This window comes from Perna viridis, chromosome 8 (assembly GCF_037379345.1).
Source record: "Perna viridis isolate PV_CMFRI_1.1 ecotype Kerala chromosome 8, ASM3737934v1, whole genome shotgun sequence".
Taxonomy (NCBI): Eukaryota; Metazoa; Mollusca; class Bivalvia; order Mytilida; family Mytilidae; genus Perna; species Perna viridis.
Window position 1 is genome coordinate 37,554,549 of NC_142452.1, and position 19,958 is coordinate 37,574,506.

General features: G+C 32.9%; 2 protein-coding genes across 3 annotated transcripts; both read left to right on the forward strand.

Annotated features, from left to right (window-relative positions):
• Positions 1-70: 70 nt before the first annotated feature.
• On the forward strand, positions 71-14,834 carry LOC148610387 (glutamine amidotransferase-like class 1 domain-containing protein 1). 2 transcript variants are annotated; one of them, XM_088542985.1, is made up of 8 exons: positions 71-173; positions 1,749-1,825; positions 3,072-3,177; positions 4,491-4,598; positions 9,286-9,380; positions 10,757-10,850; positions 11,799-11,910; positions 14,253-14,834. In XM_088542985.1, the coding sequence occupies exons 1-8, from the start codon at positions 122-124 to the stop codon at positions 14,272-14,274; spliced, it is 666 nt and encodes a 221-aa protein (XP_088399111.1). In that variant the 5' UTR covers positions 71-121; the 3' UTR covers positions 14,275-14,834. The 2 variants fall into 2 exon arrangements, with proteins under 2 accessions (XP_088399111.1, XP_088399112.1); XM_088542986.1 differs by lacking the exon at positions 4,491-4,598.
• A 3,796-nt stretch (positions 14,835-18,630) lies between these two features.
• LOC148610388 (cerebellin-1-like) lies at positions 18,631-19,958 on the forward strand. Its single transcript, XM_088542987.1, has 2 exons — positions 18,631-18,950; positions 19,469-19,958. Exons 1-2 carry the CDS (start codon positions 18,839-18,841, stop codon positions 19,855-19,857), a joined length of 501 nt encoding a protein of 166 aa, XP_088399113.1. The 5' UTR covers positions 18,631-18,838; the 3' UTR covers positions 19,858-19,958.

Below are 19,958 nucleotides of genomic sequence, written 5' to 3' on the forward strand. Positions count from 1 at the left end.
TGTTAACACACATCCTGTTTATGTAATATTGTAATCAACTGTAATTATTATTATTATTATTTAAATATTCCCTTCTACATTTTGTAGTTCCGGGTGTTAGAGTGACCCAAAGAATTCCAATATGTCTGCGCCCAGGGTTAGCTGTCTTTTTGTACTGAGTTCTGCTACGGAGGGTTTGTTTTACTTCAACTAGTTTTGATACCCTTAATTATATGTCTAAACCCTATTATTGTTATTTTATTACCCTAAATAACGTGACATTAACTCTTTTGATATCGTAAAAGCGATATAATGTGAAGTGGGCGGTAATAGTCGGAGCAAAAAGAAATACAAACTCACTGTTTATTGTATGTTTTGTGTAGTGTTGCACAATACAACTGTAATTTGAAGTAGCTATTGGCTATAAGCGAGCACAGCATTTCTTTCTGACCAGTACAAGGTTTCATTGTAAATGACAAATTCTACACAGTTGCAGAGAGCTTGACTATTCACATTTATTTGAAATAAAATTGTCATTAAAATGTATGAATTGTAAACAAACTATTTGTGTGATTATGCATTTGTCTATTGACCGTGTTTGGGACAAAAGTGAAAGGGACAACATTAATTGCAATGTGATGTTCTCATAATGTTAACTTTGTACATATAATGTACTTCCAATCCTCTTTTGCTATTTAAGTTAGATTTTTAGGCGTTCAAGATATCATTTCAGTTTTTTAAAATAATTATTGAGGACAATTATTGTTATTTTGCATTCTATCTGCAATGTATCACTTCTGGACAATAATATTTTGTTCTCATCATACTGCACCCAGCTACATGTAACTTACATGTACATGTTGCTATTGAGCTCTCAGCTCTCGCTGTGGCTTTGCCGCAGCTTGAGCTGGGCTTGCTATAATATAAGTATTGCTTGTATATATTAATAACAAATGTACTATTTAATTTTTGCACACACTTAAAGAGCTACTGTATACGCACGTTACTGTTATATTGTACATGTAGGACAATAATTGTACATTTTGTATCATAAACATGTACAATAGATGCATGGAATCTGACATGTCATACAATGGAAACATTTGCAATTTTTAAAATTTGAGGTTCTGCCACAGAAAAACTGTCAAAGTTTTAAAAAATACTATTACCCAGTGCTCACCATAAAGATTATATTAAAATTAAAGGCTCTTTAGTATTGATCTACAGAACAATATAGCAAGTACTTTGAGCCTCCTGGAGGATTGCAAACAAACAGCCTGCTTGCATGCACAATGAGACGTTCAACTAAAGATTGTTGTCAGCCTAAACAGATGTGATTTGGTATATTGTAATAAAAAAAAATCTGTCTGGACAAAATAATTTTATTTACAAATTTTAAAAAATGAACTAACTAATATGCCTTTTTCTGAACTTGTGCTTTCAATTCGAACTACAATGATTAGAATTAAAAATGTTAGATTAGATCATTTTTTTAATGCTACATGTACATGTATACATATTAGAGTAATCAAGAGAACCAAGATTCTAGCGAAAATCAAAAGAATGTAATCCAGAGACAAAGACCAGACATGGAAAACAGACACCCACAACAAAGAAACTAACCAAAATAATACATACAAAGTAACAAAAGTAAATGAGCAACTCAGACTCCACTAAAACTGGCCATTCTGCCGGTTCACAGCAGTTGTGTAGTATCATGTATGTGAATAGATTTTTAATTCCTATGACTTTGTACATGTATTTTACAGGGGTATCTTCAGAGTCCTTCAGACAGTCATATAATCTAGCTAGTTCTAACTTTTCCATTCAGCTAGCATCTCCAAATGTAAGAATATACATAGCAAATTATATGAGCTACTTTGTTTTTATTTTGTATGCAATTAATTTACCGTAATCATGGATCATTTTATATTTTTAAACTGATAATTTTCTAATGTATTTTCATTAATAGAACTTATACACTAATTTTAAGTACAAGTCTTTATAAAAAAAAAGAGACAGAAGGTGATTCATGCATGTCAAAAACCCGACAAATTCATTTTTGTTCCTAATTCAGAATCAGTTCAAGACTACATAACCAGTCTCAGTTTTTCATTTGAGTGTTGCGCTTTTGAGATAAAATTTATATAGATTGTAGTTGGAATTAGCCCTTTGTAAGAGTTATTGTTCTTGATTTGCTTTGATTTTGGTTGCTTTTTGTGTGAAATAAATGTATGGTTTCTCAAAAGTTCAGATCTGAATACACAAAATACTATTGTTACTATATTGAAAATATAGCATCAGAAGACCGATGAAACATTGCTTATTGATTCGGAAGGTTTTTCTACACCATGAATCATCTGTACAATAGGCAGTGTCTGAATTTTATATGGACTGGTACTTAATGGTGAGGTACATGTACTTGAAGTGTTTATTACTGACAAAACTCCTTCTGTCTTTGGAGAAACAATATCAAGAGTATTTATTTTGAGTGCCCTTATGATTGGTTTTCATTATTTTGATTTCTATGATAAATCAAACACTTTTCTTAGGCGTGTTATGTTGCCCATTGTCAGTTTGAAAAATTCTACAGTGTTCACCATGGCTACAGTGTTCACCATGGGTACATTGGACACCATGACTGCTATAAGAAGTGTTATACATCAAAATTTATTTAACCTGAACCGTGAATAAACTGAAAACTTGTCTAAACCAGACACTTTAATAGTCCCTTTATATGAATTTTGATGTTTTTTTTTAACCTTGATAAATTCTTTTGTTCTATCCAAGCTCTACTTCGTGGAAGTGTATGTTGAGCATGCTTACCAAATTACCACAAGAGGGTCTATTTTAAAGTCCAAAAGTGATTCAGTTTAAACAGATTTCACTGTATGTAATGTTTATGCTGTCTAATTTTTATGTGTGCGTTTTAGTTTGTTTGAATTTGGTATAACTAAGTTTTTTTATGTTCAGAGCATTGTTTTAAAACAACTTATTTTTTTTTAATTCAGAGCATTATTTTAATACAGCTTTGTTTTGTTTAGGATTCCCCTCATTTTATAATTTGATTTTCCCATTTTTTTGTTATATAGGGAAAGAATGTAGAATTTGTGAATCAAGATGACAACAATAGAAGGTGGTTTAATGAATTTAGAAGTAAATCTGTGTCTACACCTATTGGGCTAGAGACCATAGATGGTAAGATAAATTTAGAAGTAAATCTGTGTCTACACCTATTGGGCTAGAGACCATAGATGGTAAGATAAATTTAGAAGTAAATCTGTGTCTACACCTATTGGGCTAGAGACCATAGATGGTAAGATAAATTTAGAAGTAAATCTGTGTCTACACCTATTGGGCTAGAGACCATAGATGGTAAGATAAATTGAAGTGCTCAATGTCCAAATGAATTTTAAATAGCACAGTGCTAACTGGCAAAGCACAGTTATAAGGCTTTTATAATCAGATCACAGTGCTAAGTGGACCAGCACAGCTACAAGGCTTTTTGATCCGATCACAGTGCTGACTGAAAAAGCACTGCTATAAGGCTTTTCTAATTAGACCACAGTGCTAAGTGAACCAGCACAGCTACAAGGCGTTTTAATTAGATCACAGTGCTAACTGGCAAAACACAGCAATAAGACTTTTTAATTAGATCACAGTGTTAACTGAAAAAGCACAGCTATAAGGCTTTTCTAATTAGACAAGTGCTAACTGGAAAAGCACAAATTAAAACTTTTTAATTAGATGACATGGCTAACTGGCATAGCACAGTTCTTTAAGCTTTTTCCCAGAATTATAGCATACTTCTATTGGCATATAGAACAGCTCTTTATAGCACATTATATGTAGAGAATTTTAAATTTTTTAGAGCTATTTACAATATGAAGTCAAGAGGCAGAGAAAAAAATCTATAGAAAACACAGAAAATAAATGTCTCAAACTGAAAATCCAGAATAGTTCATTGTAGTGCCTTACAAGGATACATGTTAACCTTCCCACATTAGTGGGGAGACTCCCACAAAATCAATAAACAACAGAGAATCTTCCTCATAAAAATGTAAGATTTGTGGACGATTTCTTGTTAAAATTACACTTCATTTTCTGTGAAAAATGCTAAATAATTGAATATCTATGTAAAAAATTTGCTTTTACATAATAATCTGCCACACGAGACAGTGTAAATGATGATGTATGTAAACACAAGTGCATGCATTAAAATTAATGTTGTAGTCAAAATTTGATATGGTGTTAGTGTATATGCAACTTCTGTTTTTATGAAATTTAGCCACAAGATGTTCAGCATTATAAGATACTTCATTGGCATTGACTGACATTTTTTTTCTATATAATTTTAGCCAATAGATATTCAGTATTATTGCTTATTCCAGGAGGACTGGGGATGTTGACTGAAATTTAGTCATATAATTTTAGCCAATAGATATTAAGTGTTATTTCTTTCTCAAGCAGCACCTGGGATAATTTACTGATATTTTTCTGTATACTTTTAGCCAATAGATATTCAGCTTTATTAATCCCAGCAGCACCTGGGGCATCACATGACTTAGCCACAAGTGAAGATTTGGCTGTCATCATAAAGCATTTTGTTAAAGAAAAAAGTAAGATTCTTTTAGGATGAAATTATAACTACTTCATTATTCCCCTTGTTATGTTGACTTTTTTATGGCAATTTTTGTCCACTTTGGCTTGCCATACTTTCTGTTATTCTGATTTTAAGAGTAGTGTACACTCCTTGAGACGTTCAGGTTACCTATATGCACGATATCTAAATGCACGCTAAACGCTCACAAAGTGCCCGATAAATGTGCTTTTAAACGAACACTTCCATCATGTTTTTAGACATGCTATAAACCATTGCTCCTTGCATGCATTTGAACACACGATAGACGATCAATGAAAAATAATAAAATTAACAAATAATAATGAAGAAAGAAAAAATCAAAAATATAATAAATGGAAATACAAAAAATAATAGCAAAAAAGATAAAAATAACAGTTGATTAAAGGAAATAATGAATGTTTAAAAATAAACGTATGCTCCCATCATGTGTTTAAACATACACTCCAAGCTTGCGTTTAAACGAACGATTTGTAAAATGCTAGACAATGGTGTTGGGAAAATGCCCACAAGACGAAAATCACAATATTAAACAAAATACAATAAAAAGTCAGTAGTGACCATCTACCCTTTTACTCAAAGTTAATAGAACAGGGATTTATCCATGCATTCAGGTTAGGGATAGAGTAATCAAGGGAACCAAGGTTATAGCGGTAATCAAAAGAATGCAATCCAGGGACAAAGACCAGACATTGAAAACAGACATACACAACAAAGAACATAAAGTAACTAAAATCATACATACAAAGTAACAAAAGCAAATGAGCAACTCAGACTCCACTAAAAACTGGGAGCATGGACCAGGTGCACTGATAGGGTAAGCATCCTCCACTTTTCAAGAATAATGGAGATTGGTGTGTTGTAGACCAGCTACATGTATTTATTTTTGACCAGATGCACCAGTAGGGTAAGCGTCCTTTGCTTTTCTAGAAACACCCACCGAGTTGCTCATAAAAAGTCAAGTCGGGGGGAGACAAACGAGGAAAGGCAGAAAGGATGGCATAAATGAATTTAAAGGCTGAGCAAAAAAAGGCAAGAAAATTTAAAAGGGATAAATAGGTGAAACATCAAGATATAATAAGCTCTTATTGTTCTATCTACAAAATTGTTCAACAAAATATATATTATTTACATTCATGCAATTGTTGTCTGGCTAGTTCTCCAGGGAGAAATAAACCACATCAAATCGTTAGGTTCCAATATTTATTGCAGTTATATGCATAAACAAAAAGACCCTGCAATAACAATACATAAATTCATAAGACTTGGGTAAAGAAAGATAACCCTGATAGCATAGATAAACTCTATCAGTCAATTAATTAAAATAAAATAGTTATAATATAATAACATTACACCTTCTATAGGCAATATGGTAGTTCTCATATAATGCATTTTCTTAGAAAAATGTATTTGTTGCGCATGAATCTCATGTACAATATTCCACATCTATATATGTTTTGAACACAAATGACATGCAAAAATTAATTTAGCATGAAATGTCTAAATAAGCAACAAAAATCAGTTAAAAATAAGCTTAATAGTTACTGACTGAAAGCCAAATATTACCAAGCAAGCAAATAATATTAGTTAAGCAAATTTCATAAAAATGTAACACTTCCTTACCTCACACTTAGGTGCAAAGGTCAGTTTCCCAGTACAACTCATTACAATACTCTGTGCAATAACATCGGCAGTGTCATGGTTACATCTGAATACAAGATTACAATAATAACTAATGTGCTTCAAAATACGCACAATTACATGTAACGCGTAACAAAAATAAAACACTTACTAAATCATCTTTATAAAATTTATGTTTTATCAAAATAATATTTTGATCATTTAGACTTTATATTTATTACTGATTTATATTAACTCATTTATCATTTTATTTAACTTTATTCTTATATTATTTTACTGTTTTATAAGTTTATAAGTCAGTCATCCATTCATTCAGCTCAAATCACTCAAAATCAAGATTATTACTAATAAATACCTTTTAAAGTAGAAGAAGTCAATAATGGTGTCATAGACTTAAAGTAGACAATCAGACTTCCATCAAAATTAATATTCCAAGATATTCCAATAGTTTTTACTGAGTTACAAAAATGTCTGCTATCTGAGATTTTAAATGTATAGAGAGTGACATCAAGAACAAAAGGATTTCCCTCCAAAAGTGCATGTGACTTTCTACCAATTAAATATTCTTTCCAATAATCCAAATAATCAACACTACTGAAATTCCAAATAAGGTAACAATCTAGGGTCATATTCATGAACTTAGGTCATATACTTAATTTAAATATAAAAATATAAACATAAGGTAACTGACTGATTCTATTTCTGAATGAGTTCCGATTGTTCAATAATTAAAAAGATCAAGTCAAATTATGATTTTCAAATAATATTTTATCAATAAATCTCTCATCTTAAATCATGGAAATTGTGAAAATAAAATTATCTGTATATTCATTATAAAATTCACTCTTCCTCACAATTAGAAAAAATATTAAAAGTCAGAATATACAGAAATTTCGTACCCTGTTTTCCTATAATACTGATTTTGAAAATTTGTTAAAATGTATGTTTTTCTAAGAAGAGTTTCCCAATAGCAATGATTTTAATATCTTAATGATAATGTATAATACATTGTCAAATAAATTAATTTAAGATAAATACTGTAATCTGATTGGTTAAAATAATTTCGTTATATCTCAATGGATAAAAAAAATATTGACACACCCCTATTCAGTTAAATTCAGAGCTACTTTTCTCATGTTTAAAGATAAAAATATGTTTTAAAATTAATTTATAAGAATTGACAAGAATAAACAGTATGCACATGGAAAATTTATGTTATTTTTCAATAGACAAAATTTTTATTATTGCCAATTCTTAATTGAAAAATTAAAAAAACAATCTTATTAAAACGAACTTTTTCATGAAATGTAGTAGCTTTGATTCACTAATTACATCTGAAACCAACTTATTTAGGATTTGTTTAAACTTTCTGCTGCAAGCAGGATTATACAAGACTAATCAAGGGAACCAAAAAATGAAAAGAATATATTCCAAAGATAGACTAGACAGGGAAAACGGACACTGACACATACAACAAAGAATATGAAATAACCAAAATTACATGTACAAAGAAACAAAAGTAAACAAGCAGTTTGGACTCCACTAAAAAACTTGAAGGAATGACCAGGTGCACTGGTAGGGTAAACGTCATCTGATTTTCTAGAAACACTTGCCAATTATAATTTGATTAGCTGAATACAAGTTTGTTTCGATATGCTCTCGAATGGGGTTAGTGATGGATATATCCTTTATAATAATAAAATCCACTTCCTTATTATACATGAGATCATTCTGTTTATTATTATTGTAGTTGAAGCTGTGTCTGGTGAATTGGACCTTTGGAACATTTCATGTAGGAGATTGCCCCCCCCTTCCCCGTTAACACTGTCTAATGTGTGTCCCCATGCAGGTCCGGGTGTTAAAAGAATAGGCCTGCAGCAGCGCTAAGCTTGTCGTAAAAGGCGACTAAATAGTGCTCAGAACCTTAGCCAGGGGCTAGGGCGCTCTGCCCACAGAGCAACTGGGATGTGTGCCCCAGGTGGTGGAATGGGGTACCCCTGGCGTGTTACGTGCTGGAGTTGTCAGGCTATAATACGGAAAACCTGACCGCAAACCATAGTGGTGCACCGTGTTGGGAAAGATGCCACGTTCCTCACACGTTAAAGAACCCTACTGTGGTATTCTCCCAGGGTAGGAACCATAGGGCTCCGCCACAGGAGGCTAAATTGCCCGACCCTACCCATCTCTCCCTATTTCCAGTGGCAATCAAAATATGTCGACCCCATTATCCTTGTGTCCCATCCCTTTTTCATTTCATCATCATTTCATGTTCATTTTATCCTCAATTTCATGTTCATCGTCTGAATATAGCTGAAATATTGCTGCTCGGACGTTAAACCCCAACAAACAAACAAACAAACTGTCTAATGTGGGAGATTTTTACTTAAAAGCAAATTTTTTAATACAATTATTTAGTATTTTTCAAAGATGATATTGTAATTTTAACCGCAAATTTTTCATTTTTATGATGGGAGATTCTAAATTTGTCATTGATTTAGTGAAAGTCTCTCACTTAATATTGGAGGCCAATCATAAGCAGGTACAGAATTGTACTAATTTACATAAAGAGGTGAGGTTTGTTGCTGAGTGTGGTAGCATTGTTATTAATGTTTCGGTTTAGGGAATATACCTTTGCAGGGGAAATTAATTAAAGTGTTTTTAAAAAAAAGATTTTTACTTAAAAGCAAATTTTTTAATACAATTATTTAGTATTTTTCAAAGATGATATTGTAATTTTAACGCAAATTTTTCACTTTTATGATGGGAGATTCTAAATTTGTCATTGATTTAGTGAAAGTCTCCCACTTAATATTGGAGGCCAATCATAAGCAGGTGCAGAATTGTACTAATTTACATAAAGAGGTGAGGTTTGTTGCTGAGTGTGGTAGCATTGTTATTAATGTTTCGGTTTAGGGAATATACCTTTGCAGGGGAAATTAAAGTGTTTTTAAAAAAAAGCTATATTATAGCGTTGTTTCCCATGGCCATTGATCCATATTAAATTTCGTCATTTCTATTTATAACAGAACCTATTTGTGCTATTGGTTTGGGAGTAGCTGCATTGTTTTGTGCTAAGAAGGATGACAAAAGTTGGTGTTTTGAAGATTACAGTATAACAGGGGTAATTAAAGTTGAAAGTCAAATTTTCAATAGGACGGTTTCCTATTAAGTAGCTGTCTTTGTAAGAATCAAGCAAAATCAGAAAATTGTGATACACCCCAAAAAAGGCTACATATGTTTATTTTTGTAATTAAGTTGTTTTATGGGTCTATATTGTGAAATGTGTGATTATTCATTCATATCTGTCTGCTCTTAGGAGATAACAACATTGAAAATTGAATAGATTCTATTGTATTTGAGTGTCATTTACAGAATTATCTCCCTTAATTTTGACATTTATAGTGCATTCTTTATAAATTTTACCTCCTAAGAACACAGGTTATATGAAAAACTGAAAATTAGTTTCTGTTTACTATGGCAATTCAAACAAAATATTAAAAATAAAAATATGTAGTCTTTTCATGAATCACATTTTGTGTGATTCTTAGCTGGAGTGCTACTTAAAGTTAACTTTTTTAGAATACATAAAAACACAATAAAGAATGAAAACATTGCACTGCTATGATGTCAAGTCTTTATTGTCCCAGGATTGTTAAAAAAACAGGTTTTCAGCCATTTAGGAAAGATGAAATCATTTATGTTGATTCTAATTCTTAATCGTGCTGTTATTCAGTTGAACTGTATGAAATGGGCCAGTTAGTTGTCTATTAGGGACTGAGCTATTTGTTGTAACACAAAATTTGACTTTGTTGTTAGCACAATGCTTTGTTGATATTATATTGCTGATGTCTCCACCAAGAGGAATATGCAAGATTTTCTATATTACAAGCTATGTACCTTCAATTAAAGTTCAAACAATCACTTTCTTTATGCATACATGTATGTGTTTTCCGAATTATGTGGCTTCTGACAGAATGGATTGAGCCATTCGTGTTTCAGAGCAGCTACATGTATAAGACGTCACTGATGCTCTGTCCCTTGTAGCTTTGTATTTTCTCATTTATTGTATTGCCAAAGTATCAAGCAGTGATAGAAACCTTAAGTGTCAGTCACTGTAAGAATCAGGTAGTGAGTGAAACATTGTATGAAAAAATCCTCCCATTTTGAGAGTAAAATTTGACTATTTGCACCAACAGAATCAAGGAGAAAAGACAAGATTTCCTATATCACTAACACTTTGGTAAATTGAGTTATAATTTCATTCAAATGCATATTACTCTGTCTAAAACCCCATTTTTCTATCATTGTATTGAAACATTTCTGAGAAAATCCAGTGATGCAGAGATCAAATAATGACCATTTCAAATAGGGAAAGCATCCTTGAGTGAAATTATATTGTCAAGTCAGTGGGTGTTTGACATGCTTGTTTCTGATTTTTCCTATTATGTCTGATGAATATAAACTACTCTACTGCCTAGTTTCTGTAAATTGTTTTAGCCATCAGTATTTGAATTGGCCAGAAGTCCAGATTTTTCTTCATTGCCATTGATTACAGAAGATGTGATTAAAGACCTTGGAGGAAAATACAACTGTAAGTCATTAAAATAACAATATAATATTAGAATACTAATTTCCAAAGAACTGATTATAATGCAAAAAAAACAAAACAAAAAACGATATGGAAAGGGAGGTAATGCCTTTGATGACGAAGCCAAATTTGTGTTTTTTTGTTTTGTTTTTTTTGTCACTTTCCCTTTTACAAGTCTTGTAAGTAGCTTAAAATTAGTCTTGGCCTTTATTATTGGTAGAATCTCTTTCAGTTACAAATATGAATGAAAAGGAATAAAACAGTATGCATGTACATGTAATAGTTCTACTTTCTCCAAATAAATGTCAGCACTAGATTTTTTTAAATGTTCCTTTGGTAAGAAAGCTATTGATAGTGCAACTGTCCAGGACTTTTTTTGGTAAAATTTTCAAGACACAAAAAAGCTGTGAATTTAAGAGGCTGTCCATTTAAACATCAGGCAGATTATGTGATATAGTTGGCACAGGGTAAATTTTGTGTTCCAATGTAATGTTTATACCATATGTATGTCTAAATTTTTTTATAGTAAAAATATTTTTCAAAGCAACGATGGGTGGCTCCAAAAACCAACTTAAAGCTCCCTAACAAAGCAACCAAATTTTGCACAAAAATAAAGAGATATTTTTCTTTGAATTTCAATGCTTTCTGTGAACCTTTCTTTCTCTTAAACCATTGCAGTTCATAAAAAACCAACATTCAACTTTGAAAAAGGACGAATTTGTGATAAGAAATGGATGAAAAAAAATTTTAAGACAAAATTTGTTACGTGCAACCCACTGCCTGGTTTTGCATGGACACCCTCTTGAAAGAGTTAACTTTCACCTTGACTGTTTGTTAGGTCAGTCAGTGAGCCCCTCTATTCGTAATTTATGGATCAGCCACTGTTTATTGCTAGATTGTGGTAGGTAACTACATGTACATGTATCTATAAGTAGTGTACATTTATTACAGGTAGTGATAGTGATGCAGTGCATGTGATTGTAGACAGGCATTTAATAACAGGACAGAATGACTTTTCCACACTGACAACAGTCCAAAATCTATCTCTAATGTGTGCTCAAAAGTAAGTTTCATCCATATCCAAAAGCTATCATGATTTTCAGTACACTGCTCTTAATAAAATAGTATATCCCTATGCAAAAATAGCTGTTGCAAATGTGTGATAGAAGTTAATATATCTCTACATAAAAGATGTTTATACAGATGTGTGCTTAAAAGTAAGTAAGGAAAAGCTGATACAGATGTGTGCTTGAAGTACCAGTAAGTACAATATTTCATCACAGAAAGCTGCTACAGATCATGTGTGCTGAAATAAAAGTACAATGTCCCATCACAAAAACCTGTTACAGATTTGTGCTTCAATAAATTACAATATTTCCTCACAGAAAGCTGTTACAGATGTTTGCTGGATGTAAAGTACAATGTCCTATCACAAAAACCTGTTACAGATGTGTGCTCAAACACAAAAACACTAAATCCATCTTTTATTTGGGCTCAATAGTAGGTGTATCTGTTACTTTGCTTTATAATACAAGTAAACTTTCCAACCCAAAATCTGTTTTTAATGGGTGCTAATAAGTTCTGTTTCTTATTTGTGTATAAGTGTATAGGTATCTTTGAAATTGTACTACTGCCATGCCTTGAAAGGAAGGCTAGAATTAATATTTAGGTTTTTGACTCGAAGCATTTTGGAATTAGGGGCCACAAAGAGGTCAGAAACAAGCATTTTCCTTGTGTCAGGATAATAATTTGAGTAAGAGTGTATGAATCTCTTCCTAAAGGAAGACTAGAACTGATTTTGAGATAATGACCTGAACTGTAAAGGAATTAAGGTCATAAGAGGGGCCTCTTTGTTTCTGGTAAAATTCTTTTCCTGTTTAATGTTTACTGGTAATTGCAATCCGAAGTTAGACTTATATCAATCTTGAATGATGTGTCCATACTTGTACCAACTCAGGCAACTGTCCAGTGTTTGACTTCTGCTGTTCTATCAAGCTGCTCCATGCAAAGCATTTTATCTATAATATGGATGTAATGTTGAAAAGATACTTTACAATATTACTTATAAAATTGTTAATTATTACTGCTGTTATCTGTGTTGCCATCATTGACTGTGTTGTTATCTGTAGACACTTAATTTTCATGCAATAACTTTAATGTTGGTTGGTGGATCTTAATAGAATTTTATAACAAGCTTCCATGCTACAAATGGAGGATTGGCATCTCAAGAACATATGTATGAATCTCAATAAAACTGTACCACAATGTTCTATACCTTTGAGGTCAGACTGTTTCTTTTTTTTGGGGTCATGACTTTAACCTTTAAGGAATTATGTACTGAAAAGGCAGAAAAACACTTTTGTCTAATTACAGTAAAACCACTCTAAACCAAACCCCTCTCAGACTGTAGAATTTGGTCGGTTTGGACAGGTGTATGGTTTATCCAGGCTCAAAATACATTTATACAGACACAATGGGACTTCAAAAGTTGTCTGGTGTAGGCAGGTTTTGGTTAATTCAGGGTTCAGTTTAGACATGTTTTTGGATTATTCAGGGTTCAGTTTAGACAGGTTTTCAGTTAATTCAGGGTTCGGTTTAGACATGTTACCCTGTATAAAGTTTTAAGTTCTTTGATTAATGTCATTTTGTCAAGAATCTTATACTGGCTCAGAGAATCAATAACAAACCAAATTCCAGTGCTGTGTCATACTTGTTCCAACTGTTCTAGGTTTGACATATCCAATCATATCATGCTGCACCCTGCAAAGCATTTTTTTTTTATTCTTGAACATGCATATCTACAATGACAGGTCAGGTAACTAATACAATTTATCTCAAAGGAGAAAGTTGGGTAAGGATTCCTTTTGGCCTCTGAATTTGGGCATTTTTGAAAATTTGATTAAAGCTGAGTTTTAGGTAGCTTTTTAAGAGCTGGAGAAACAACATAAAATTTGTTCATATAGACTTTGTTTTTAGGGCCTATTTTTGCCCTTACTAAACCGACTTTTTTGGTAAAAGTTATGGGTTTTTTGCATAAGCCAAAAGTGCCACACATGAGAATCATACCAATTGCAACAAATGATTATCATATGAATCAAGCCAGGTATGATAATCATATGAATCAAGCAGGTATGATAATCATAAGAATCAAGCCTGATATGATAATCATATGAATCAAGCCTGATATGTTACTCTTATGTGACACATTAAGGCTATGACATGCCAAACTTATGCAAGTGATTGATTTAACATGATTGAGCCTGAAATGTGTCCAGATGTTGAAACATGATAAACAAAATAAGATATCAATGGATCATTCCATATCGCAAGCATTAACACTGCTTTTATCTCTACAATCTAATATAATTATTTCAGCATGTACATGTTTATATATTTTTGTTTTAGGTATGGTAGAACAGTGCGATGAAGAGACTTATTATTATTACTGACTGTATTTTAAGTGTCAGTGTTTGTAAGAATCAGGCAGTCAGTGAAACATGATATGAAAAATGCCCATCGTTTTGATAGTGTAATTTGACTTATTTGCATGATCAGAATCAACGGAAAAAACATGATTTTCCATATTATGTTGGTGCATTGAGATATAATTTCATTGAAATGCACTGTAAATGAATTTTTAAAGGGTAGATAACTCTGTCAAAAACTTCATTTTTCTAACATTCTAACATTGAAAAATTTACGAGCAAATCCAATGATGCAGAGATCAAATAATGGCCTTTTCAAGAAGAGAAAGCATCCTTGAATGAAACTTTGTCGTCATATCAGTGGGGTTTTTTGACCTGCATATTTCTGATTTTTCCCATTTTGCCTGATTCTTACAAATACTTACACTTTGTGGTTACTAACTCTGAACTGTTTACAAATAATGTGCAATATTTTAATGCAATGTTGTGATGACAGAAATGAGAGGAAATTGAATTCCAAATGTGTTTTATATATAGATATTACAGCTGTAATTAAAATTAAGCTGTGTTGTAGCCTTGCAGCCATTACAGGTATTGTCTATGAATTCCAACTTTATTAGGCCTAGAAGAAATTATGTCTATTTAAGTTTACCCTACCCCCCCCCTAATTAGAAATCAGATGGTTGCTCCCTTGCTAGCTATGACCAAATTTTGTAGAAAATAAAATGTTTTCATCATGTCACAAAAATAACAAGTACTATCTTTAAAAAAGATAGCCGACGCATATCGCTTTGTTGATACCCAAATCTGGTTAAGATTCTATTTAGTGAACTGTCTGATCCCTGTGCTATGTTTCGTATTTCAATTATATTATTCGTTCAACAAATAAACTATTTCCCATTATCAATATATAAAAGTGATTCAAAATATTCCAGACACCAATGCCCCCAATGGAGCCTTAAATTGCACGGTTGCTATCAACATTTGTCCAATGAAATGCGAGGATGTAAGTTACGTGGGTTAGGGTGCCATGGTTACATGTAAGCTTCATGAATGTCATGTTATGTCAAAGCGAAATCAATATCGACTGCGTCGGAAAATGTTTGTTTGTTGGGGTTTAACGTCCGAGCAGCAATATTTCAGCTATATTCAGACAATGAACATGAAATGGATGATAAAATGAACATGAAATGAAAAAAAAAGGATGGGTCACAAGGATAATAGGGTCGACAAATTTTGATTGCCACTGGAAAAAGGGGGATGGGTAAGGTCGGGCAATTTAGCCTCCTGTGGCGGAGCGCAAAGGTTCCTACTCCTATCGAATACCACAGCAGGGTTCTTTAACGTGCGAGGAGCGTGGCATCTTTCCCAACACGGCGCACCACTATGGTTTGCGGTCAGGTTTTCCGTATTATAGCCTGACAACCCCAGCATGTAACACGCCAGGGGTACCCCATTCCACCACCTGGGGCACACATCCCAGTTGCTCTGTGGGCAGAGCGCCTAGCCCCCGGCTAGGTTTCTGAGCACTATTTAGTCGGAAAAAGACTGTCTCAGAAAACAAGATTGTTCAACATCAACTACCTGTAGCCACATATACCCCGCCTAAAAAAGACAATGAAGTACAAAAGTACCAAATAACTCCTGTAATATTTGTTGAAACAAAATGACAGTGCAATATGATCAACTACATGCCGAGTCTAAAATTCATACAAAATTTGAACAAAATCCGTCCAGCAGTTTCAGAGGAGTTACATTCACAATATCTTTCTTTGTGTCGATGTACGGGTCGGTCTATTAACAGGACGAGAAAAAACAGGACGGGCATTTTCCGATACGTTTTTGGCTATAAGTTTACTTTTACTCAATGGAATTCAAAAATTTAAAATGATTTCTAAAGAAGAATAAAAGTGCCTTTTTTTGGAAAATGTAAAAAAAAATAAAGCGAAAATCTTGACAGGACGAACTTTTTTGACAAGAAAATGGCGATTAAAAGAGGGATATGTCGGTGAATAATGTTAATTATTTATAAATCGTGTCACGTCTGTCAAATAAAGTTTATTTATTCTGAAAGCTTATAGTCATATAGGCACATTTTGATATAAAAATTATTTCCTTTTAAATCAGTTAAAGGGGAAAAACCTTGACAGGACGGACTTTTTGCAACCGGAAGTTTTCAATTTCATATTGGATGTGGGAACAAATAAAGTTATTTTTCTTCTAAAATGTAAATGTCTGTCAAAAATTTACACATTCTTAAAGCTTATGATAAATGGTATATTTTGATAAAAAAAAAATATTTTATTTTTTTAAGTTCTAATTCAGTTTATTAAAATGACGATAAATGAAGATTTTTCAACCCGAAAAAAGTTCGTCCTGTCAAGATTTTGGATTTATTTCTGATTTAATTAAAATAATCTATACATCAAATGTAGCAAATAATATCAGCTTTAAGAATATGATACATATTTTTTGCAGACAATAAAAAAAATCAGATATTTTATGTTTTGCTACAATACCCCCGTAAAAAAAACTGCACAAATCACGTAACACAAAGAGCCCGCACTGTCTAGATTTCTCACCTTTAACTGACTCAAAAATAAAATATTATTATATCAAAATATACCGTTTATTATAGACTTTAGGAATATATAAATATTTTTTGACAGACATTTATAGCTTAGAAAAAATAACTTTGTTTATTCCCACATCCAATAAGAAATTGTAAACTTCCGGTTGCAAAAAGTTCGTCCTGTCACGATTTTGAATTTATTTCTGAACATATTTCAACGAAATATATATCAAAATAAAGCAAAAAGTCTAAGCTTTAAGAATATGTTAAGTATTTTTGACAGAAGTTTTTTCAAGTATTGTGTTTTGTTACCGTACCTCCGTAAAAAACGACACATTTCACGAAACAGAATAAGTCCGTCCTGTCAAGATTTTTCCCCTTTAACTGACTAAAAATGAAATAATTTTTATTTCACAATGTGTCTATTTTTCTCGTCCTGTTTTTAGACCAACCCTCAATGTACAACCAAAAAAACAATAATAAAAAAAAAAAAACACCCAAAGCCCCATAATTGTTGTAAAATTTGTCTTAACAAAATGGCGGTGCAAAATGAACAACTACAGTTAATCGAACAAAATTTGAAGAAAATTTGTCAAGTGGTTTTAGAGGAGTTGCTGGCGGTTGGACGGACAGACAGGAATCATTACCATGCCCCCCCCCCCTCATCCGCCGTGCTGACGCAGGGAAAAATACATATCCCAGAAAATCAAATGGTTTATCCCAAAGAAAGAACACTAAATCTATATTAAGGGTGGAAAAATTCCAGAAATTCTGAAATTTACAAAAGCGGACTGGGATATCATTTTCTCATTTTTGCTCAAATTTTTGCACAATTTAGAATAATCAACAAAAAGGGGTTCCAACCCCTGCCCCCTTTGAATATCTTTACTGCTTTTTACGGAACTTCTGATTGGAACTCTATGAAAATGTTCGCATATATATATCCATTACATGTATTACTTGATGCCAATTTCTTTTTAATTTGAATGACTATTTGGGTTGGATCCAGGATTTGAGGTGAGTAAAATTAAAAATTTTGGGGGAAGAATTTATGAAAAATCAAGATTTTATGCAAAAAAAAACGTTTATCCAATTTAAGAGGGTGCACGCCCGGCACGCCCATCCTTGGATCCGCGCCTGACCAATTAAGGAGGAATGTCTTCGATCCTAGATCCAAACTCCTTCGGAACTAACGAAACTTACACATATTCTTTATCACATCATGTTTTTTTTGTGTACCTGAATGACTTTCATGGTTGCTAAGAATCTTACAATCATGACTCGAGGAAATTTCCCTTGGAGAAAATACTATTCATATAGGTATTCGTATGCAAAATGGAAGACTTTGTTGACAGTATTTTTAGTTTTAGTTGAAAGTATATATACCGGCCGGTATATCAGAGTCTTACTTCATTAAAGTCGTTACAAAACTTATTTCATCATAATACAAGTGCAGCAGTTACCTTACTGGTGTAAAAATTAACATAAAATTCGCCAATCGTGGTCCCTCTCGAGTGGAAACAAATTAATACAGTGATGACACGTACAATGATTTTAGAAAAAAAATGTGCGAATTATACAAATTATATAATCCTCAAAGCTGGTGGGAATGTAGTCTAAAATAAGTTTTGCTGCATGCTCAAGTGTGATTTTCACTTGAGAACACTTATACTGTTACACTCCATACACCTAACCTAAACTCGTATTCTCGGTTGAACGACCTATATTGACTATAAACGAAATTAAACATTTCCTTCTTCAAAACAGCGAATTCACTGAGTCAATCTGAAATAGGACATGACAGAGATGCTTCTTCCTGTTCATTTTCCGGAGGTATTTAAGAGCTAGCAAAGACGACCAAATAGTTGCAGGCATATAAAGATGGCTTTGTTTCTAGTAGTTCTGTTTGCTATGTGGCCTTGGGCAAATCAGACGTTGCCAGTTACATACCACTCGTAGACAAAATAGAATTGCCATTGCTGGCCAGGCTGGATATGAGTGTTATTAACAAGAGTATTATATCAGCCATTGAGAAAGCTGTCACTACTGCCAAAGATGATCTGGAGAAAGAGCTACGGGAAGTAATTAAAGAGGCAATTCAGAAAGGTAATTTTACGCGACGGGGGTTGCACATTATTTTTCGGAGGTTGTCTAACTAAAAGCTCATATTTAAAAAATAAAATTGTTTATTTGAAGTGGCGGTTTTGGGGTCTGGACGCTGGAATCCCCCCTTTAAGAATGTTTTTTTGGGGTAAAATTTTGGCATAAATGATTATGGCCTTGAACCTACTTCCCTTTCTATAATTCTCTGGAGCCGCATCTGGCTTACTTAAAAGCGAAATATTCATAGCAAATTAAATCTTATACAACCACGAAAATTGGTATCCACAACCTTTTTTCAGTACAATGAATATTAATTGAGCAATTGACAACAGTTACTGTACATGTGTGTGCCGATGATAATAATTGAAATTGGAACAAATTGACCGGGTGTCGAGAATGTCATATTGTTTGAATAAAAAATGTTTAAAAAGTGTCAGTTATTAACATTCAAAACATGGATATAAAATGATAACATTATTAAATCTGAAATTTATTGGCTTTTATTTCTATTGCAAATTTAGAAGAAGATGGTCTAGGAATAGGGTTTTCCGCCGCACGGCAGACATCAAAAAGTTTCAAGAATGGCGAAAAAATCGTATTTGAGAAGGTGTGGTTGAATATCGGCTCTGGATACAACGTGAACACGGGAATTTTTGTTGCCAACAAGACTGGACTTTACAGCTTCTCCGCGACCATTATGGCGATGGAAAGCAAAAAATCGGTGTCGTGTGCCTTCGTTGTAAATGATCAAATCCGTACAAGGATATATGGAGCAACTGACTTTGCTCCTGGCGTAAGAACTGAAGTGATGAAATTATCGGTTGGTGATGAGGTGTACATAAAGATGATAGCAGACGGTGGAATCTATGGCGGGCTTTGGTCGTCAATTTCTGGACATTTGATCAAATAGTTATAGTTAAGTATGCTCGAGTAACCATACTTAATATAAACAAAGTTTCAGTGTGGGTTAAATGTCTTAAAGTTATTTGCAATAAATAAGATAGCATATTC

What these genes read in the sequence shown, in the direction of transcription:
- LOC148610387 (XM_088542985.1), top strand. Translation starts at nt 122, where the DNA reads ATGTCTGCGCCCAGGGTTAGCTGTCTTTTTGTACTGAGTTCTGCTACG. An exon ending in GCATTTTGTTAAAGAAAAAA is followed by an intron (nt 4,599 to 9,285) that starts GTAAGATTCTTT and finishes TATTTATAACAG; the next exon opens with AACCTATTTGTGCTATTGGT. An exon ending in CCTTGGAGGAAAATACAACT is followed by an intron (nt 10,851 to 11,798) that starts GTAAGTCATTAA and finishes CATTTATTACAG; the next exon opens with GTAGTGATAGTGATGCAGTG.
- LOC148610388 (XM_088542987.1), top strand. Translation starts at nt 18,839, where the DNA reads ATGAGTGTTATTAACAAGAGTATTATATCAGCCATTGAGAAAGCTGTC. An exon ending in TAAAGAGGCAATTCAGAAAG is followed by an intron (nt 18,951 to 19,468) that starts GTAATTTTACGC and finishes TTGCAAATTTAG; the next exon opens with AAGAAGATGGTCTAGGAATA.